This window comes from Nannobrachium achirus, assembly GCF_963921795.1.
Source record: "Nannobrachium achirus genome assembly, chromosome: 19".
In the NCBI taxonomy this organism is placed as follows: Eukaryota; Metazoa; Chordata; class Actinopteri; order Myctophiformes; family Myctophidae; genus Nannobrachium; species Nannobrachium achirus.
Genome location: NC_137826.1, coordinates 46,715,796 through 46,738,789, shown reverse-complemented (window position 1 = coordinate 46,738,789; position 22,994 = coordinate 46,715,796). Strand labels below are relative to the sequence as shown.

The 22,994-nt window shown below is 44.3% G+C and overlaps 1 protein-coding gene across 2 annotated transcripts; it reads right to left on the bottom strand.

The window, feature by feature from the left end:
• Positions 1-602: 602 nt before the first annotated feature.
• On the bottom strand, positions 603-19,052 carry LOC308305096 (uncharacterized protein). Of its 2 annotated transcripts, none has more exons than XM_080749758.1 (10): positions 19,012-19,052; positions 17,868-17,936; positions 10,190-11,008; positions 9,186-9,851; positions 6,161-6,288; positions 5,692-5,761; positions 5,377-5,455; positions 4,571-4,648; positions 3,729-3,882; positions 603-1,460 (listed from the first exon to the last, which is right to left on the bottom strand). In XM_080749758.1, exons 2-9 carry the CDS (start codon positions 17,906-17,908, stop codon positions 3,742-3,744), a joined length of 2,022 nt encoding a protein of 673 aa, XP_080605884.1. In that variant the 5' UTR covers positions 17,909-17,936; positions 19,012-19,052; the 3' UTR covers positions 603-1,460; positions 3,729-3,741. The 2 variants fall into 2 exon arrangements, with proteins under 2 accessions (XP_080605884.1, XP_080605885.1); XM_080749759.1 differs by having other exon boundaries at positions 10,220-11,008.
• Positions 19,053-22,994: the final 3,942 nt, after the last annotated feature.

The following is a 22,994-nucleotide window of genomic DNA, read 5'->3' as shown; positions in this document are numbered from 1 at the left end:
ATAGAGCCAGAGAACCCCATGTGGTCATAATTGACAGTGAAAACATAGGTCATAATGACAATGTCGTTATGACCAGGGGTTCAGTCACACTTGGGAGCATGAAAGGTTCAGGTGTGAGTCGTGTGACTGACTGAACACTAGCCAGCCTTGTAGGACATTTATTATTGTATTTTTATTTATTGTTTTACTATTTTATCGTTATATATTGCTTGGTGTGAACAGCCCGTAACCCTGGCCATAATGGACAGCATCGAGTTGTGAAAAACAGGGGTCATCAATGTCCCTACATGGACAAGTGGCCAAGACTTGGTCTTGCATGTGGCACATTTTTTTTTTTTTTTTATACACACAATAATGTTATTATTTTGATCAATTAGTGAATGAAGTCTCCAGATTTTCTTCAGAATATGTATGACACTTATTTACGACAACACTATGGGACATTAAGAGTCCAACTAGTACTAGTGGTTCTCAAACATTTATTTGCAAGGACCCCCTTAACTGAGAGTGTACAAATTTGATAGCCAGTATGGCGATGAACCCTGGTGAAAAACAAACATTACAACAGTGGTAAAGTTCAGACATTTATTTGAAATCCCGTACATTTACAATGAACATGTGATTAATACATGTGATATACATAGGCAACGCTCCTTATTTGCAGCAGCAGAGAATGAAAAACGTTTTAACACCCTTGGATCAAAAGCACGTTAAGTCATCTACGCTTGTGGGAAATAAATCACACCCGTGTGAACTGAGCGGTGGTCGTGGGGGGGGGGGGGGGGGAGGGGTGCCTGTGGGGGTGGGGGGGGAGGGAGGGGTGCCTGTGTGTGTGGGGGGGGGGGGGGGCGGGGGAGGGGTGCCTGTGTGTGTGGGGTGGGGGTGTGTGTGTGTGTGTGTGTATTGCAGTTGATGCTCAGGGCAGGCTAGACTCAACAGCACCTCTCTGGTCACCCAGGGTACTCAGGCTACACCAGAGGCTACATACAGACAGACAGACAGACACACACACAGACACACACGGCCACGCTATGGAGACGGTGTGACCACCGCTCAAAAAAACATTTACATTTTAGAGTAAACTTTTAACTCGACCCCTAAACATGTTACGGTCTCTGCTGGTGGAACAAAAGTTAAAATAAAAAGCAGTTAAACAAAACCAGCGCTACCATTTCCACAAGCCATTATTCCCCAAAGCTAAGCCACTGGGAATCCAAAGCTAGATCTGGAGGAAAGCACAAGGGAATACAGCGGGGCTTACTCTGCGTACAAAAAACATTCTAAATAAAAGTAGAGAAGTACTTCCAGTTATTAAAAAAAAACGCCTGTCTAAATCAAAGCAGAGCAGTGACAGTTCCAGTGCCCGCCGGAGTGCAGGTACAGATTTAAACAGCGAATGGAGAGGTTGTGTGCAGTCCATACAGGCAGTGAAGGCCTTGGGATCGTCCAGACCCAGGGACCTGCATGAGGAAAATTAAAACAAATTAAGAACAAATATTTCACAACTCTGTGCCAAGAAAGAGAGGCCTGTCTAATGGATGCAAAGTAAACAATCATACTCAGTAAAATACTCAAGTGCATGGATTAAAGCAAAAATAATATCTAATGCAGTATTTGTGAAACATTATGAAAGGAGCTCCCCTAGCACTGGTTCCTAAATAATTAACACAATAATTATGTGAAATGAATGATGTTCCTGCTGTTCCATACTGACTGAGATCTGAGACTTTTTATGATATTATGGAAGATGATTCTGAACATATTGCTTGTTTGACCACATCAAATATATAATCCATGCAAGTGTTCATTTAAGGCCAACTCACTCAAGTGAACTCTAATGCTTTGTTCACATTGGCAGATACAAAAGATACAGAGCATATCTGTCGCTTTGTAGCTTGATATCTGAAGTTGAATCCTGCTCAAAAAGTATTTGTAGCTTTGTAGCTTTTGTAGCAGCTACACACGTTAGATGCATCTTTGTATCTTCATGACGCTGGTTTCCGTTGACAATGAAATGGTAGCCTGCACCTTTGTAGTTGCCAGTATAAACGCAGCATAGCTAATCCTAACTTAAATGGAACGTAAAGGGTCCATTTGGGTCTCCATTTGTACTCTCTTCCGAGTTAAATTACAACTGAGGATTTTTACCACGTAGAGTAGCGAGTTAGAAATGGAACAGGTGGACGCATGGGGTGGGTGGAGGTCTATAGGTGACAGTTTGCCAGACCGTCTGGATGGCACTGCTATTACAGACCATACAGTATATGCCAACACAGGTAATATATCCTCTGAACTGCACATCAGCCATTTCAAAGAGTAATCCATGTCTCAAAGTGTTATAATATTAACACAGAAGTGTCAATGAATGGTAGATAAAATAATAATAATAATAAAACAACATAATTGCGACCATAGGTCGCATTTACTACCAAAACCTCCACCGGCTATCTGTGAGTGAGTGAGTGAGTGAGTCCGTCACACTTTTGCCCTGCTCATATCTCCACAACCGTTGCCCCCATCCATGCCAAATTTTGCACACACACTCCTTGACTGCCAAACTACAACCTCCAAGGACCCCCGGAGCCCCAGGGACCCCCAGGTCCCTGGGGGACCCCCAGATGTAAAAAATGACCAAATGTGCTCACACGTCACACTTTTTCCCTGCTTATATCTCCGCACCTGTTGACCCGATCCATGCCAGATTTTACACACACACTCCTTGCCTGCCAAACTACAACCTCCAGGGACCCCCAGGTCCCTGGGGGACCTGGGGGTCCCTGGGCCAAATGTGCAAAAATGACCAAATGACCACCCCAACGGGGCTGCTCGCGGGGAATTCCCGGGGACCACCGACTCCTGGTGCTCCAGAACGGATGCAAAAGTGGTGGCGCCCCCAGTGGAGGACCCCCTGCCACTGCAGCGCACTTAAAATGCCGTAACTCGGGCTAGGAGCGTCCGGGAGAGCCGGGGCCGGTACCTATTCGTCCGCCAAGGCAACGCGGAGACCCCACCCCTCATTTCTCACATGGCCCTATTCTAGCGCCACCTTCAGGACGATTTTTAAAACACATTTTTGGACACTGCTCCTACAGTTTTTGCCCTAAAATCACGAATATCACTACACAGCATGTCTACACTCATGTCATCAACATGGATCAGGAAGATTTTGGAAAAACAAATTTTTGCCCTATTTGTGGAGATAAGCCACCTACGGTCGCTTATCTCCCGATTAGGGAGTCTTACTGGTGTATCAGGACAACACATTCCGTAGCCTTCATCCAACCAATCTATGCTCTTATGAGCATGGAGTGACGCTGTTCCCACTTTGTGTTTTTTTATACTGAAGTAGTTTGCAGTTGATAGCACTCACAGCCAAGGAGGAAACCAGAGGAAGTGCACCTGCTGCACATCAAGATATTTTGTCTACCTATCAGTATTAAGCAGACATGTTTGTTTAAGCTGTGCCAGGTGTATAAGATGCCTTCGCACCATAAGTCGTCCCCTACCTCTTGGCATACCCAAAGATCAGTCTGGACAAAACACATGTGGATACTAATTTATTGCCACAGCCATGAACAAGTTCAACACACATTTAAGACAGGGGCCATGACCTCTGAGGAAGGAACCTTTACGTAGCGGTTTTTATTATGTCTATGTTGTTTGTGTATGTCGTTTGTATGTCCTAAGTCAACCAATCATGCATACTGGGTTCAGACATTTACAACTACCTTAGCAGAGCCTTCACCAGCGTTGGTTGGGTCCTCGGTTGTACGGCGCACGTTGTCGCGCTTGTTGTATGTTGCGGTATTTGGACATGATGCTCTGGCTTTTCCTGAACACTGGCTTCGTCTGTTGGGGGAAGGGACGTGGCACAAAACTCTCCTGCAGAAGAGATAGATTGGTAAAACTAAATTAGCAATTCAATTACTTTTCTATAGTCCAAGGGGAAGCATGCACATCCCAACAAAGATTTACTGGTGCATGCGGAACTACGATATGTACACTGGAGAAGGAAGAGAATTCTGCACACTGCGTCTTATCTCTAAGTGGAAAATGTATTGATCTTATTAATGTTCTTTTCGCTTGGCCTCTATCCATATCGACACAATATAAAGCACAATGAACAAATGTTTACAGATATGTCTTTTGCAAGCTAAAAGAGAACAGACAAACCAAGCACTGCACAGTGGTTCAAGGAAGGAACTGTCTTTTATGTCTTCCACTGGAAAAACATATATTCTATATATTCTTTAGGACAAACAAGATATGTTGGAGAGGAGCAGTGCTGATGCTGCCGTTATTGCCATTGTGTGTGGTCCTTTTGTTGTTATTTTGTGTGATTGTCTTGTAATGTTTTATTCAATTGCCCATTTTGTTTTCTATAATATAATTGTAGTTTGAAAAGAAGGAAAAAAAAATCAATACATTTATTGTTTAAAAAAAAGAAGCCTTGAAACGTCAACTTTGTCTACTGGGAGCTAAGACTACCCTTTCTTCTCCACTATGAACTTTCTCTCAGCTCTGAGCTTCAAGGTGGTTCAGAAGTCCATACAGTCCATACAGAACATACCATGAGTGGTTTCCTAAAGTTTCCCAGTGGCACCGGGGCGGGCCTCCTTGGACCACCAGGGGGGATGAACCTCATTCGCTGTCAGACAGAAGAGAGTGATGTTATTTACATACGCAGATAAGACTCTTGATCCTTGTACTCTGGATCATAGGTTGCTATGCTGTAATGTGCCTTTTCCATGATTAGAAGTTCATACTAGGTATGTACTTGTGATCACTAACGGACGAGTATGTGTGTGTGTATGTATGTGAAACGTGACAGGGATGAAATTGATCACAGGCCAAGCAAGAACAGTAGCAAATATATGTCCTAAATCAAGGGTCTTCAACAGGGGGCCCAGGGGTCTTTAGAGCAACTACAGGGGGTCTGCCAAATCTTTTGTATGATGGGGAACATTGGCCGAAAATATCAGCACGAGGCGTGGTGGTTGAGCTGGCAGATAGGCTGTTTTCTGAGAGTTGGTGTTGAGGGAAAAAGAGCAGACAAAGTACAGAGCCAACGGTCAAGTTGACAAAATACTGAGGGTTTAAAATGGTTTAACCTTCTGAAAATACACATTAACATGAATCCATTAATATGAATACAATATTAATAGAAAATACGTAAGTGGACAAGCCTGAAATCTATAAAAAAAGTTGAATCTGCAAAACAGTTTTATACAATATGTGTAGCTGTAGAGGGCCCCTGCTTCATCTCTCTCTCTCTCTCTGCTAATAGGTTATTGGGCTGAAAAACATTAAACACTTAACATCATAATATGATGAAAGTCCATTTTCTGTTAAGGCCGATTGTGACGGGTCTCTTACCGGATTGTGTCCAGGTCCTGGTGCCGGCCTCCTGAAGGGCCTCCCAGGTCTGTGGATCTCATGTAATGCATTCATTGGCCTGCAAGACAGGAAGAGAACATCAGGCAACATTCATTAAGTCTGTGCTCAACCGTTTCTTAAAAAAATACGGACATATAGGGACCTACACACAAAGCCCTATGTAGGAGCGCTCAAAAAGGGGGAAAGGGTACCGTTCACTAGTGAGACAAATTAGTGAGTTAAGTGCAAGAACCATTGACATGCACTGACTATACATTTAAAATTCAGGCAGCACAAAATGATTAGATGCTGTACCGTGAGGACTTCATGTCGACATAGCGCCCTCTATGGCCACTGTAGGAAGCGTCTGGGTTTGGATTTCGTTCTGAAAATGAAGACATAAAGCACAGATTTTTAAGGTCTGAGGTGTTCTTGTTGCACACATTGCTTTACATATTTAAAATATGACATCCGTTTAATGTAAAAGATACTTAATAACTTCTTTATACAGTACCTTATGATTACATTATATTGGGGGAGTCAACCAACATTACCTAAATATACAAAGAAATGACTGACATATTTGACTATTTTATACTTAAAAAGAAAATTGATTGTGTAAATAGCAGATCTACAAGCTCGCGTTTTTTTAAATGTTTGAAAATATAATTACCAATTTTCAACATGGAAACGATTGATGAAGATTATGACAAATAATTGCAATTATGTCCAATAATTGCGATCAGACGATCATTTAATACATTTGTGGCGGGCCTCCACGTACCGGTCTTGAACTTATTTCTCTCCTTGGGGGGCGAGGAGCGGCCCTGGGAGGAGCTGGTGCTGGGAGCTGCTTGCCAGTGAGACACCACCACCAGGTCAGAGCTCAGTTGTTTGTCTAAGGGAGACGGGCTGAGGAAGCACGCAGGCACCGGTTAACATACATGTGCTCTTCATGCATTATGGGTGCACTTCAGTCCACATTGTTTATCATCTGCTCTTTCTGTAGCTGTTGTAGTGTAGCCGTTTTTATGCCCCACTAAAAATACATCCATTATGCCACCATTAGGGACCACAATTTAAGAACTTAATAACCTGTTAATACCTCATGAGAGGCTGTAGTGAAGTGTTAGTAAAACTGAACAGGAACAGAAACACATATGGACATATTGTAAACCTTTCCTGGACTCTTGTAATTCAATGTCCTACTGAATATTCAAGTGATTTAAAACAGGGAGTGTACAAAGGTAATTCTGAATAGGCTGAGCATCACACGTGGGTACTTACAAAAAAAGAAGCAATGTTAAGTCCACGCTTTGTAAACGGAATCGACCTGTGCTCTACTTTATTTAGAGGTTGGTGCGTCGCAGAGGGATCTTGCGGAGTGCCATTAAGTCGTTTGTTCTGGGTTGGACATAGCGGCGAATCTTCGATCACTGGTGAACTTCTGTAGAAAACCTTGACAATGCAGTCTTGCAGAACGGATTCCTTTTTCTTGCAATATTCATCTTTCGGATGCCATATATTGGTTGGTCATATCCAGATTGTGACCACTCCATTGTGAGCTTTAAGAAGAGAGAGGATTTGGAGGACATCTAAGCCTCCGAAATATTTGCGGCTTGAAAGTGGCAGCTTGGGCAAGTCCCCTTCTGAAATCTGCATTGCAAACTGGCCTCTCATTTATGGTCACCGACACAGGCAGGGGTAATGGACTGGTAAATATGGGTGCGGCTTTAAGGACTTCTGATTTGACCCGATGCCAGTTTGTCAATATTTCTTTGTAGGGCGGCGCTTACTTCCTGCATCACTGGAGGAATGTTGGGCATGCATGAGGCGGCGTCAGCTTCTCCCATCAGAAATGCCATTAAGCCTGTGGGCTGTGGCAGACTTAGTCAGTAGTCACTGTCGTCGCTCATTTGTTTCACAAGAGCCACTTCTGATCAGGTCCAAGATAGCGCCTTGTAAATTAAGCAGGCACTCGTGGCGCACGCATTTTGACGTTCAAGGCATGGTGCGTTGCCAGCTTCAACGTCCAACTTCACCGTGTAATAATTACTAGGCGAGTCAAAACTTGTTTTCACGCACACATGCCCAATTTTGAGCCGAGTTTATGACCTGGCAGTTCACACACCGTGAATGTATAGCTCCTTTTTTACTGCCATGCCCATTTCCCAATTAAACTGATTGGGGGGGTGTTTCGCCGTTTTCCGAGATAAAGTGGGATTTCATAACAAGGATCGCCCGCTTAGTTTTGCATTGTACACCACTCAAGCACTATGATGCATCTTTTCCTTTCTTCTTGGTATATATTCAACGAGGGTGGGGTGAAGGGATACCATTTCCTCTTCTGAAGTTGACAGCAGATGTGTGTGTGTCACAGACTCAACACACCACCAGCTCTGAGATGGTTACTTATGAGTAGAAAGTGGGTATTGCGTAGATAAGAGCGCGGGTCATCATCACATGGCAGTCTTGCGTTGTAGCCACTTGCTGTCTTGAGATGTTCCTCTTCAACCTCCTGTTCAATGGTGATCTCCGTGCTTCTCCATCTATGTAGCTGTTGGTTGTGGTTTCCTCCCTTTAATTTCATTTCACTCTTCATGCTTGCGTTCCAGTGGATTCTTCTACTCTTCTCTTTTGGCATTAAAAAAAGCTAATTGGCATTCCTTTTAAAAAATAACACCTATTGTTAAGTGAGCGGTGCTGTTTATGAGTAAATTTCATTAGACGTCCCGCGTAGCTTAGCCAATGTGACCCTGGGCGTACAACAAACTTTGAGCACTTTGTGCCAAGATGTAGGCCAGATGTAGGCCACGCTTCAGAGCCAGATGTTGGAGCTTAGCTCCTTCCAGGAGCACCGCTCAAAAAAGATGTGAAATTCATTTGTGTATATTTCTACTTTCAATGGATGCTGATGCACAAGTCCACCTGTAGAAATTACATGGGGGCAGGTTATGCCAATTGGAGAAAAAAAAAAAAGACGAAGAAATCAACTTCGACAATGTGTCACATACTTTAGTGTTTACTGCGGTGTTGATTGGAGGGTGGATCTTCAGCAGAAGGACATCTCTGGGATCCAATGCTCATGTTTACAGTCGATCCAAGCAGGGTACTGCTGGTCAAGGATGGTTGGCCTCTGAATGCAACAAGTGCATGTGGGGCACACATTTTGACATCAAAGACTCCTTCAGTGCCTGCTGCTGACTCCATGGTTTGTATACTACTTCCACAAGTGACAGTCCTTTTTGCATATTCTTCATATCCAATACTGACGAATCCATTTCCAATGCTCCTCAATCCATTCGCCGTGTGTTTGAGTTGATTTTGGGGAGGGTGCAGTCGTCTTCACGCCCGTCATTCGCATCATGTTACGTGATGATACTACAGTAGATTAGGCTATGAGAAGAGAGGAGCTTCATTCTAGTTTTTTGACATTTTGTTCCATCATCTTGAACAGCAAATCGTGTCTGAATGTCCATTCTCCAATAAACGGAGGCTCCTTGTGCAACAAAAACCTTCTCCCGCAAAGCAGTGGGTGTGCATAGCCGTTTTTAGACATTGTAAAATTACTGTGTACGGTTAACTTGTTTAAGCACCGCTGACATGGTGACAATGTGAACCTTTTGAAGTAAACTTCATAGGAGGGCATTTTGGAACCTCTGTGGCGTCAACTGAACCACACCTCTACAGCTCATCACGATCTCTCCGTTTTTGTTTCCACAGTCGGCACACCCCTTCACATTAGAGAAATCTTTGCATCTTGATTTTTCCTAATCAGCATCACAGTGTGAGAGGGAATAATACCGTACCTGCGTGCACTCAAGGATCGCCGAGACTCCACCTGTTCTGTGGCCGTATCGGAATCTCTGGAAGACTCGTTTGTGTCTGGGTTGGGCGATGAAGACTTCCGCGGCCTCTTCTGGGGCTCCGTCTTCGCCGCGGGGGCGGCGTCTGTCTGGAAGCGTTTCTTGCGGAGAGCGAGGAGGGAACTGGGGGTTCCTTTCGGCGCAGAACCCCCTAGATGAGGCCTGGGTCTGAAGGGCGGGGGCGGCGGCCTGAGCCGCAGAACGGACTCCGCTCTTAGCTGCCTGCCTTTCATTATGCGGCTCTTATCCCGGAGAGACAGGGGCCTGCCTCCGAACGGCCGGGGGATGCTGAAGAGAGAGGGCGCCCCCTCTCTCCTGGGGTGTTTGGGGGGCCCCTGCTCCAGCAGAGGGGGCGGGGGGAAGGGCATGCTCCTCTTGCGTGACACCTCTCCTCCGTGCCGCTCCGGGGGGCCGCCGTGGTGGTAGGATGAGGAGGGGGATGACGACGGGGGGCCTCCTTTCCACGGAGGGGGTCTATACGGCGGGGGGTTAGAGTGGCTTTCGGGCGCCCTGCCGGCACTGTGGGGTCTGCCGCCGTCCCGCGCCACACCCCCGCCACGCCCACCTCGCCCGCCATGCTGCTTCCTGGCATCCTGCACGGCAGGCCACCTGCATACCCATCAACAACAACAGAAAAAGCATTACAATGGCAGATCCACGAGTGTGAGAGATGGGGGGGAAAGGGAACTTTTAAAGCTTTTATCATCTTTTTATGCTTGCTCACCCCCTTCACCATAAAGCCATGATAGAAACTTTCAAATTATAGTGGTAACACTCTTCTCATTGGCAGCAGGTGAAAATACACATTTTAGCATCAGAGGCCCCGTTTTAACACCCTCTCAATAACTACAACTTGGTGCAGGATTAAGAGGTAAAGATTATGACCCTTTTTCACAGGCAGGACTGGGCCGCCTTCAGTAGATCTTTGCCTTAAATAAGCCTTTTACCCAGCCGGCGTTGCGGCTTCGTTCTTGTACCTCTCTGGATATGAGCCTCTCCCATGGGGCTCCCGGGGCTTCCTCTGTGAGCCAGAGGGCCCGCCGTGCTCTCCATTGTGCTGGTGAGAGAACGCTCCTCCAGCCGCGCTCCAGGGCTTGCCGTTGTTGCCGTGAGGCGAGTGCTCGTACGGCCGCTCCCTGGGGCTCTGGTGGCCCCGCGGGTCGCGGCCCCGCTGCTGCTCCTTCTGGGGGAAAGGCGGAGGCCTTTTTGGGGCCCTGAAAGAGCCGTGGTTGGGGGAAGGCGGCCTGTCGGCCGAGTGGCCGTGGTACTGGCGCGGGGAGGAGCGGTGAGACGAGGAAGGGGGCCCGTGAAAAGGCGGTCGCGACCTGTGGCCCGCCGCAGGGGACACGTGTACGGGACTGTGGGAGGAGGAGCGGTGCGGGGCGTGAGGGGAGCGGACGGGCCTGGATGGTGAAGGACCGCCGTGGCTGGTGGGGGAGGGCCTGTTGTGACTGGAGGGGGAGGGCCTGCTGTGACCGGAAGGGGAGGGCCTGCCGTGGCGAGGGTCCATTTGGGAAGGGTGTGATTGAAAGGAGTTCTGGTTCGGGGACTTCCAGTGATTGTTGAACGGTGGCTCCCTTCGTTCTCCCATCAGCGGGGACCTCTTGGAAAACGGAGGGCGTCCTCGGCCTCCTCGGCCTCCTCTGGACTCCCTCCAGCTCGGGGGCCCGGATGCTGCGTAGTCCTGGTCGTTCCGACGGCCTTTGGAGTGGGGCGCGTAGTGCACTTCAGATGACATGCTGTTACCGGGACCATCAGCGAAGGGCCTGCAGAGGAGCAAACACATACAGGATGGTCATTACCATTACACACGTACGTTTAAATTCCACAATTTCACTTTCCACCAGTTCAAGCTGATAAAATATCACCTGAAAGTGGATTGCGTTGAACTGAACTCTCAAGAGTGCTTCCCATGTTTCCCTTACAATTGCCAACAACACACCCCACTAGGTCATCTATAATCCTCTTCAGATTTATTTTGATGCCAACATTAAAGCCAAACATTTTGCATGCAAAACTGCAAGCTCACACGCTACGGGGGAAATAATCTTGCACAGTAGTTAGGATGGGTCAATGCACACAAGACAACTTCCAGGTATGTGCAAATATAACACTGGCAGGTTGTAATGTAATTAAAGTTAATTCAAATGATGGCACTGTATACATTTGAGATGGCACTCTTCAATAGAGACAACCTTTCCCCACCTCCACACTGGCAACCATTCATTACATATATTCTGTATCAATACAAATTATGAATCTTCTTCAGTCATTCGCCTACGCCAAGAAATTATGATGAATACAGTGTTTGTGCTTGGAAACTGGGCTAACAAGTTTATTAGGAGTTGGCTCCTAACGGTAAGCCCAGCGAAACACAGCAAGCTCAGACAGAAGGACTAGTCTTGAATTAACTTAATTTTATCAAGACAAGACATGGTCAACATGAACAGCACAAGTGAAGCCAGCTGAGCTGCCTGCTGGCAGACAGAAGGAGCAGTGCTGAGTGTCCAAAGCCACACGCATCTCAACAGACTTATCAGTGTCTGAACATCACATCAGTTAATAATCCAAGAACAGGATAATCACCCACCACGCTACGACTTCAGAATGTTTTGAGCAGAGATTTTAAAAAGTACTGAAGACCCAAGCCCAGTAGCCCACGTAGACACTGGACCAAAACACGAGGACCCCCTTGATCACATAGTATGTACTATAAGTAACGTGCATGGAAAGATGATTAAAACAGTTTCCCTGTTACAATGGTTAGTGACACATAGTGCACGTATCAAAGAATACTAGAAGAGGACTTGATTGATTTGTTTTAATGGATAGGAAAGTAGATGATGCTCAGTCATACATCACCACCACAAACAATAAGTGTAAGCACGCTTCTCTCACTAAACACATGGGGCTATATAATCTGCAACCAGTGGGCTGAACTACAATTACTACATTCACTCTGATATGGGGATGCAGCAGACACCTCTTTAAAGCTGATAGGCCACCCATCTACTACTGCTGATATATCCTGCTACTAATGGTCTATCATCTGTTTCTCCTGTCACCCACCCAACCCCTGCCCTGATTCTCCCCATTGACACAGCCCATTTCCCCTTGGCACGAACCATGAACACACACACACACACATCATCAGCATCAGGCTCCCTGTGTCTGGCACTGTGGCCAGACACACACTCCTGAGAGTCCCAACCGGTCTCTCCCTCCCTCCTTGAGCCAGACAAATCATCTGGAGTTCACCGTTTGGATGGAAGAACTACCTTAAACTTAACTCCCATTCCTCCTCTGTCCTAATTAGGCTTGTCACCAGAACCGATACTTCGGTACCTAGTCGATGCCAAGATGTGACGGTACTGTACGGTACTGACTTTTCTACAAGTACGGTAGTACCGAGGTACCGTTGGTACCGAGATGCCAGATCTGGCCGCTTCTTTTGTGTTGTTTTTGGGCTGTAAATGAGCGGTTATCTGGCAACCCTCACCCTCTGATGCTGTGTACGTGACGACGTGGAGTCGTGGAGTACCACGCTTTAAGGAGAAAAACAACAACATGCAACATGGCGGCGCCACACGCATCTGCGTCGCGTCGTCTTTTACCAGCAGCGAGAGCTGTCCCTCCATTAGTTGAGAAGAAAAACTAACCAAAAGTCGGGTATAGTACTTTGCATTCGAGGATGAGCGGGGATTAATAGTTGGTCGTCAAAAAACCTGTATGCCGTAACCGTTTCCAGACGAAAGGGAGGAACACATCCAACTAGCGAAACATCTAAAAAGACCGACATCCAGACTTGTACAAAGAATTCAAGGTGAGTGCATTTGAATTCTCGTGTAATCATTGTTGCCCATATCTAATAACGTTACTATGGTGACTGGTGAGCCCACACAGTAAATGAGCTGCCTGGCAAAGTAACGTTATGTCCAGCTCCAGCCTCGTCACAGAGAGCAGCCCCCGTCTGTCCCCCATAATAGTTATATAAAGTTGCCAGGCAGCTCATTTACTGAACCGCCTAACGTAACGTTAAACAACCCTGGAATAATACATACGCTATTCTTTGTTTGAGAAGGCTGGCATTGCCGTTTAGCCAGTGTTCTTTTGAGTTTCCTTTTTTTTTACGCTAGGATTGTGTGTGTGTGTGTGTGTGTGTGTGTGTGTGTGTGTGTGTGTGTGTGTGTGTGTGTGTGTGTGTGTGTGTGTGTGTGTGTGTGCGTGCGTGCATGCGGTCGTAATAGACTGTGTGTGTGCGCACGCGGTTGTATAGGCTATGATTTGTAATAAATAAATATAACTAAAAAGGGTTTCACCACGTCATTAAATTACTGCTTGCACTCTGTGTGTGTGTGTGTGTGTGTGTGTGTGTGTGTGTGTGTGTGTGTGTGTGTGTGTGTGTGTGTGTTGCTGTAGTCTAAGCTACACCTACTAACTGAAATCTCAATGTTCTTTTCACAGTATCAGCCAGAGGAGGACTTTGACAGGGAGGACAGGCCAGAGCAAAGCCAGCAGCAGCAGCAGCAGCAACACACACAGCCAACACTTTTATTTTATTAATGATACATTTTTTAAGGCTACATGCACAGTATTTTATTTTAATCATTTAAAGCTACATGCAACTTCTGTTTAATCATACAGTATTGTTGTTTGTTGTTCACTTCTAATAAAGGATTTATTGTTTATTTTTACCGTGGTATCGAAATAGTATCGAGAATCGTGGAATTTCAATGGTATTGGCATCGACTACTAAATTTCTGGTATCGTGACATCCCTAGTCCTAATCCCTGGAATCCAATGTGACCTATACCACACACAGTTCATGGCATGATCATTGATCATGATCACTGCTGCAGCAGTATTCTCTACAATAAGCCGTCTCTTATCACCACCAAGAGATAATATTTCAGTGCTTGTTACCCACCCTCCCATTCTTGTTGTGACTAACGAAACGCAGGGTGTCTTCAACATTTACTGTCAGCCACCATCTTATTTTTTATAGACCTAGCTCTGGTCAATGTTAGATCATCAAATTATTTTGTTTTGTTATAGTTGCTAGATATTATTCACTTAATCTCTACATGATTTGTTGACCAGAGTGAGTCACTCAGGGGGGGTCAATAATACTATGCCCCTCCCTCTTTCCCTTCTACAGTGTAGAGCTATTTTGGTGAAGAGATTTTGTGTTGAGTCTACACCTTCTCTCTTTGCCCCAAAATAGCTGATCTACAAACTCAAGACATGTCATGTTGTGGTGCATTGTGAGCTTGTAGATCAGCCATTTTAGCTGAGTGTTTTCCCCAGAATAGGGACGCTATTGACAGACAGAAACTTGGTCAGAAAAGGATAGCAGTGTGACACTCATTGTGGCATGCCCACCAGACTACACAGCTTCTATCAGTCTGTGAGACGGGTGGTGGAATTGCCACTATCTACTCCACTAAGTTTAGCTGTGCAAAGGTTGAACTCATCCTCTGAATATCTTGCCCTTGTGCTAAAAGCTGAACCAAGCGTACTTGTCACAGGTACACAGACATACAGTACACAGGTCTGCGAGGCACAGAATTGCCAAGAACATAACAGAATACGATTTTATAGTAGATTTGAACATTCAGTCTTAACAGTGTGGACTCAGGCAATTCATGTCATGAATCTACCATCTAGAGAACTTATTCAACATATAAGTGAAGACACATTTACACAATTGTGAAGGCTCTTCAGTGTTTGCTTTTTCTCTCCGTCCATTCACATTGATTTTGGTAAAGGTACCATCTCCGTTTCTTACACTTACAATAATCACCAACAATGGTGATTATTTGTTTGCAGAAGCATGTCTGACAGATCATCTTCCTAAACAAACAGTAGAACCAACACAAGTTGACATTTCAGTGCAGCCAGGTTATGTAATGTAAAATGACGAAGGGGAGACCAGTAAACTGAGCAGAGAATGTGGCGAGTCAGGACAATGTGTGTACGGTAACATCTAAATACTGGCACTGGCCAGTGGCACTCCAGCCAGGAATCCTGCCAATGCAGCATAGTTTTGATTAAGGCAGCTGCATGCTGGGAGTGAGGGTGACCACAACTTCCAAAACTCCATGGGTGTAATTATTACGGTAGATTATGTGAATCTGATGCAGTGTGGCTGAGGGGATTCAACTCTGTCAATCCAATCCAAACGTAGACTATTTTTAACCACTTGAATACTATTCTGGGGGGCAGCCTGTCTTCACGCTCAAAATGCATCACAGCTTGTAGATTGGCTATTTTTGGTGGAGAGATTTGAGGGAAATACTAGAACAGGGGTGTCAAAGTAATTTCTGAGTTAGGGTAGCATTGGGCGAAAGTAGTGGTGCATTTTAGATTTTTTTTTGGATGGCATCTAATTATTCCCTCCCACATGCACACATGCACGCGTATAACGCACACGCAAGGTCACCGAATGAAGTTTGGGCAGGTCTATTGTTTTAATGTGTGAATTCCTACACCAGCTGCCATTTTCACCTCAATAAAAGACAATTGCCACACATCTTCACATCAGACTAGACTGAAGTCCACATTCTTGCTGCCACAGCCCCTCTCCTGTGTATCAGATGCATATCAGATACCCTTTCTAAGACTTTTTTTTTTTTAATGGCTACACGTGGCTACAAAAAATATCTGCATATCACACTACGTATATTGCATCCTACGGGCAAAAGGTGTCTTCATGAGGGCTGTGACCAGTTGCAGACGCTAATGCGTGTTCACTAAAACCGATGTCACTGGCCTTTTCCAACCTCCTATTACCTACTTTCTCCAGAGGGGGATATTCAGTATTTTCAGCCCAATCCAGCTGATTCGCTGCCCACAAGGAGCGCATGAGCAATTAGGGGTTAAGAGTCTTGCTCAGGGACACACATCGCCCCAATTTTTGCTTAAGGAGCTTTAATAGATCATCTGAAAGTAGAACAATTCAATTTCAAAATTGTATTTTTTAGTGAGTGAGGCTATGCAAAACAAACGTCTCTTCTTATTTGGAAAAACTCACTTTCATCTGTAAAAGCTGTGGTCCTCCTTTTACCCATACGTGTTATTCATGTGTGAGCAAAAACACTGCCTTCAAAGAGTAGCCTACACCTCTGGTTTGTTGAATAGACTGCAGATCGCAAGTTACACTTCCTTAACGATCGCCAAGCATCGTATTGTTCCAGGCTGGTGTCAGGCAGCAGCAGTACAGACAGAGCAGATGGGGTCATTAACAGGTAGTCAGGGGGAGGGGAGTCATAAAAAGGTAGCACTTTGAAACATTTCTGAAAACCATGTTGTGGGGGCCGCATTTGCCCCCCACAACGTAAGTTTGCCACCCCTGTACTAGATGGATGATCTACCATTGAACAAAAAGAGGCAATGTCCGCACACGTTAAAATGCTCACCCGTCTTTTCTTTATTAATAACCAAACAACGTTTCGCCCAACAGGGCTTTCTCAAGTTCAAGTTCGGAACTTGAACTTGAGAAAGCCCTGTTGGGCGAAACGTTGTTTGGTTATTAATAAAGAAAAGACGGGTGAGCATTTTAACGTGTGCGGACATTGCCTCTTTTTGTTCATTATAGTTTACTTTTGGATCCGGCACCGTAAAAACGTCTGGGGATGTGCATATCCTTCACCTTTTGCCTATGATCTACCATTGAGCCCATGTTGGTATTCAGTGATTGCGGTCAGGTTTACGCCTGGCTCAGGGAAGAGGCATAGTGACAGTCCACCATGGGCACCATGGGTGCGACAGGCCCAAGGCCTAGCAGGAAGAAAATTCCTCTGTATGAAATTATAATTACATGGGGTGGTTTTGGCGGATAAAAGGAGTGCTTTAGATGTTCAAGACCAAATAAATCAAGGTTACAGGTTACAAGCGGTGGCTGTTGCAAAATCTCCATCTCTTTCACTCTGCAATATATACTGAAGTACCTTCTCTCTCAGGCTCTATTTTATAAGCAAATGCAATGTTTCTTGGAGTTGTTGGTAAACTTGATTTGCCCTTAAATAGACGGTCAGAGAATTACATTTGCAACTTAGAAATGTCAGCAAACAACACCTTGGCCTTGCCATGCCCACCATCAATGTCCCCCATATCTTTTATCAATCCAGCGCCTCTGGTTAAAGCTATATGTGCCCGGACCTAGGCTCCAAAGTAACAGTGCAGTAGTTAAGTAGTAGTAAGTAGCATTTGTCAGAATTGTCACCCAGCAGTGGTCCTAATTACATATTTTCCTTCACATACCAAAAGTTACAGAGTGTAGCTTTAAGTCTTTTAATACTGTGTGGAGTGTGGACAAAATTGCACTTCAAGTGATTTCGATTCAGGACACAGAATTGTGTTCTTACTTCTTACATTGTATAAGAGACGTTTTACTATCCTGTTTTCAAAACAAATTGCATATGGATAAAATCACCCAATAAGTCCTTTTCCTTTTAAATACAACCCACAAGTACACAAGTGTTAATTTTGACAGCAAAGATTTAGTCTTATAAATAACAGCATTTAGTTTTAGTACCATTTTAGTTATCTGAACTTGTTAGTCTTAGTCAACTAAACATTAAAATAAAATCCCAAGTCTAGTAAACACAATTAACACTACCTTACCTTGGCTTAAAGCGAGGGGGTCCAAAACGTGGCCGGACCATCTTTGGCAGTGAGTGAATTACCTATGAACTAAAGAAGAGACACACTGATTAGTTTCATCAAGATAAAAAAAACAACAATGAGTAGTACAACAGGCACACTTGTATTTCTTTAAAGATGTCAACAACCGTTAATATAACTACCTTAAAGCCTGGACCTCAGTTCATAATTTGGGTGCTTCTACTTTTGGGAACATGTAATCACATGCTCCATGTAATTACAACCCTCAACAGATAATTTGTCCATTTGTAACGCAGTTATACAACACAGTTGATTTTCCATGTGTATGGCTGCAGGTATTGACATTTCAGCAGTAAGTCTGGGTTGGACCCAATGACAACGTTCCTGAACTATAGTAATGTAAAACAAATACCCATCTTACATGAAACATCACGTGTTTATGATCAGAATAATTACATTCTGGCCTGTTCTGAATCTTATGGCCTGGTCAAATCACCCAACCCCCAGACATTGCAGACAACCATTTCTCAATAAACGTTTTCAAGCGTTGCGTGTACGTTACGTTAAGGCAACATTTAACACAATACCGAATATGTAGGGATTTGAGGTCAAAACTAAATTGTGGCGTCGTTGGTGTTGAAAACGACCAACGTACAGGTTTAATTTACGAGATTATCTCTACATTATCGCAGACATGATGAGACATCCATTCGTTAAAATTGTGTCTGCAATTCTGCATGTGTGTAATTCGACATCGACATAATAACACCGTAATAATAATGTAGTTATTCTGCTAAATACGCAAGCAAGCGTCCTAAACTAAAGCATAGCTTTCAGTTTCGTTTATTATGAACAGATTAGCAGCAGCAGGGCGAGGGGAGGCTGAAGGAATGCAAGCGAGGCCGAGCGAGCTTACGTTAGCTTAGCATGTTGCTAAAGCCCAGGCCAGCCAGCCAGTGAGCCACTTCAGGCATTTTGTTTATACATGTAAATATATAATACATGTTATACCGTTCATATGAAGGAAAAAAAGATATGTCGAATCACAAGCGAGTGGCGACTCGTTCTTTGTTTCATGAATTGCTATAAGAGATATAACTATAAGATAAGCGTTAACATAAGTGTGTAAACGTGAAACACTCACCGGCCAGACCGTCCTGTAAGAATAGATAAAGCTTCTTGATCTGGTCGACACAGCTGTGTGTTTCTCCTTTACTAGTCCCATAGCCCGGAGGGATGTCCGCCACGTGATTGGCTAGTTGGTTGCGCTGACAACGGTGGACTGCCCAGGAGTCGTTACAATGTATGTAACACAAAGTAATGTCAACTGTCCTATCCTATCTGTCCATTACTAACTTTATTATGTCTCTGTGCTGTGGTGTTACTTTAATTCCCTTGAATGCTGTAGATTGGACCACAGATCGTGCAATGAGAAGCAACTATGTAGGGCTATAATCATAACAAGTAAGGCTAATATTGTGAAAAGATAAATGTCAATGTGTGCATTGATATCTCACTTATGTGTACAAATGCGAAATAGTGAATCACGGCACATGACATGTGATGTGTGCAGTCGTGTTTTGTCTGTGTTGGACCTCTGGGGTGTTATCTGCAATGTAATATCGCCACCTGCTGGATCTTTTAAAAGGACTTTAAAAGACTGCAACTGTAATGACATTTTCAGGGCTTTTTCCCCAAATCCCCTTTTCCTTTGCTAGTATTAATACACTGATAATGTTTTTTTTCCTCCTCCTCCTCCTCCTCCTCCTCCTCCTCCTCCTCCTCCTCCTCCTCCTCCTCCTTCTCCTTCTTCTTCTTCTTCTTTCCTCTCACATTGTTTGGATTTCCAGCATTCAAGATTATATGTTGCCCTGTCTATAATGGATTTTCATTTATATTGTTAAACTGTGTTTGCCATTTGTTTGTCTTAATGTGAATTAAGATGAGAAAGGACAGTTGCCTGTGATGATGGAGCTGTTAGCCTGACACAGGTTAATTGGGTAAGGTGTGCATGCTTGGGAAGCATGCTGTTTTTGACCATGTATGTATGGCATTAACAGCAGTAAAAAAAAAAAAAAAAAAAAAAAGTTTAGGAGGCTACCTAATTGTGAGATCAATGTGATGTTTACTTCTACCAGCTGGATGCAACCTTTTCATGGGAGCAATAATCAAATCATCAAAAGCAATGGTAAACATCTGGATTCTGGACATTGTAATTCTGCACTACAGACACACAGCTGATGCTTACAGCATGCATCAATTAATTTCACCCACATGATACAAATGTATTGTGATGGAATGTGTAATAGATACATATACAGTAGTACTAGCAGTAGTATTAATAGATGCATAATAATAATTATGTTTCTGTTTGTTTCTCTGTTTTAATCATGACCTCAAGGTCAAGAAAATGCATGGTAGATAAGACTGGTTACAAAGGCATCAATGGCATCGAAAGTGCTTAAAAACTAAGACAGTGTAAAAGAATCACATTATAGAAGGATCGACATTTGAATACATTTAAAATAGTTTGACAGCAGTGACCCAGAAAGTAAAGAAGCCTCTGAGAGTCAAAAGGTCCCCGGTTCAACCCTCTACTGCTCCATGCTTTGTGTCAGAGTATCCCTGAGCAAGACACGTAAGCCCTTTTTAAGGCAAGGCTACCAACCCTCCTGGATCCAGTAGGAGCCTCCTGGATTTCAACCACATCTCCTGCTGGACGTGGCATTAAAACTCCCAAAATTCACAAGAACACAGGAAATGACATCAAATAGGCAATGTTAAAAGATTTCTTCACAATGTTGGCAGCCCTGGTTAAGGGGATACCCACTGCTGGTTCAAGTGCATCATTTAACCCCCCCATCCCCTCCCACCCCAAAGAGTTATAAGACATAAGTATAAACTAAATAGATCAGATAAAAAAAAAGCAAGAATAAAGTTACAGATATGATATGAAGAAACATCAGTATAAAAGTCAGCACTGCAGCAAATAGAAACCAGTCATCAGCTTTCATTTAACAGCTTTGGCAGACAGGAAGCCGGTTTAACGATCTGAGAACTGGAGTGAGGTGATCCACTTCCTTGGTCTTAGTGAGAACTCCAGTAGCTGCGTTCTGTATCAACCTAGGCTCTGGATCAACCTAGACAAGGTTCATTTAAAAGTAAATTTCAGTTTTTAAAAGGAACACAAAGTGACATTATAAAAGTTAGATTTTTTCCTCATTTGTATTACTTTACCCACCAGAGCTGTTTATCAGCCTCTGCAGCTCCTCGAGCACCTCTTCCATGTTGGCGTCCACTTCATCCTCCTCTCTGTTGTAGTCGGCCAGCAACTCTTCGATGGACGTGTCAAGATCATCTTCCTGATGGAGCTCTTCTCCTGTGGCACTGATGATGGTACCTGCCTCCATCATGGTGGTGGGGTCAACAGCAAGGTCCCTCCCCTGGACCCAAGCTAGAGAAAATAGAGACATGGGAAAAACGGGTGGCATTTATTTAACTTAATAGCAAAATAGCCGCTCTGTGTCTATAGCTGATCTACAAGTATGGTACTGTACCAGATTCCATGTTGGTGGTGGGGTCAGTAGGAAGGTCTTCCTGATGGAGCTCCTCTCTCATTAAGCTGGTGATGGTACCTGGCTCCATCCTGGTGGTGGGGTCAGTAGGAGGGTCTTCTTCCTCTCTCATGGAGCTGATGATGGTACCTGGCTCCACCCTGGTGGTGGGGTTCCATGGATCTGCATGAATCAGGTGGATGAACAGTGTTGCCTGTATGGAGATGCTGAATGTGGGTTGTGAAGCTGGTTCATCCATGATCTGCGCTTTTTTTCCCAGGCTGCTTTGTTTTGGGAGTTTTTCCTGCAGTTTTCACGTGCACTGACTTGCTGCTGAAAGAAAGCACATGACAGTGGTCAAATACATTACCCATGTATTTGAAAAACACACGTTTCAAGTGTAATTTAAAACCACATTTTATTTAAGCACACACATACACGTGCGTGTGTGGTGAAATATAAACATATAAACTCTTGTTCTTTGATTGATTGATTGAAGACTTTATTAGAAGTTTGCATAGGAAAAGGTACAGTTTCATGACGGTACAGTTCACTGGTACTGTACAAGGTCTACTAAAAGGAGATCCATGAAAAGACTAAGCTTATTTCCACTGGAAACCATTGAAGTATCTCATATAACATTGAATGACAGACAAATAGAACACAGTACTATGCAGTAGATATGTAAAGAAAAACAAAAAAGAAAACAGTAAGTCTAAACAAACAGCATATACAAAGAAGGGGCAGGGGAGGGGAGGGTTGGGCTAGGTTAGTTTTTTTTACCAGTTGCGAACGGCTGCTGCCTGTAAGTGGTTTTTCAGGGCAATTTTAAAGGATGCTAGTGATCCACACTCCTTTATGACCTTCGGTAAGGCTTTAAATTCCACATTTTGGTGGTATAGCAGAAAAAAGAGTTTGACCCTTTGTTGGTTTTGACTCTGGGTTGAAAGTGATCTGTGGCGCTGCCTCTGGTGTTGTAATTATGGACATCCTTTAATGTTTATAAAGTATTTTGACAGGTACTTGGGTATCATAGTGGTGTAGTGTATCTTGTACACCAGGCCCATTGCAAGTTACTGTACTCTGTCATCTACTCTGAGCCACCCCACTCTTAACTGGTGAGTAGCGGTGAGGTGAGTCTGATAGGGAAGGTTAAGTAGGACCCTAATTAGTTTATTTTGGGCTGTTTGGAGTTTAGTTTTCAGGGCTTGGGGCGTCACGATACCATACGTGGACTCCGTAGTCTAGCTGTGGGTTGTTGATAAATATATTCTCTATTCCAAACTAAAGCCCTTTGCACACAGGCGCGTTTATCCGCACGGATAAAACGGTCAATTTCATTTTTTTAAAAGAAAACAATGATTCTCTACGACCTCATGCACACCGGATCCGAATTAGCCGTGCGACGAGTGGCTGCGGCCGTGCGTTTTTTTCTCGATCGAACCCAGTTCGATTCGTAGGTCTTGTCGCATGCGGTAAAAAAAACTCATCACTCCTTTTATGACTCCTTTTTGGATCCGCAGCGCCGATTCCGCACAGCCTTGCACACCAAATCCAATGCGTTTTATTCATA

Coding starts and splice junctions, on each gene's coding strand:
- LOC308305096 (XM_080749758.1), bottom strand. CDS start 17,908: ATGGTCCGGCCACGTTTTGGACCCCCTCGCTTTAAGCCAAG. Junction 11,009..17,867: donor CCCCCTCGCTTTAAGCCAAG/GTAAGGTAGTGT, acceptor GCTCCTCTGCAG/GCCCTTCGCTGATGGTCCCG. Junction 6,289..9,185: donor CGATCCTTGAGTGCACGCAG/GTACGGTATTAT, acceptor GTGCTTCCTCAG/CCCGTCTCCCTTAGACAAAC.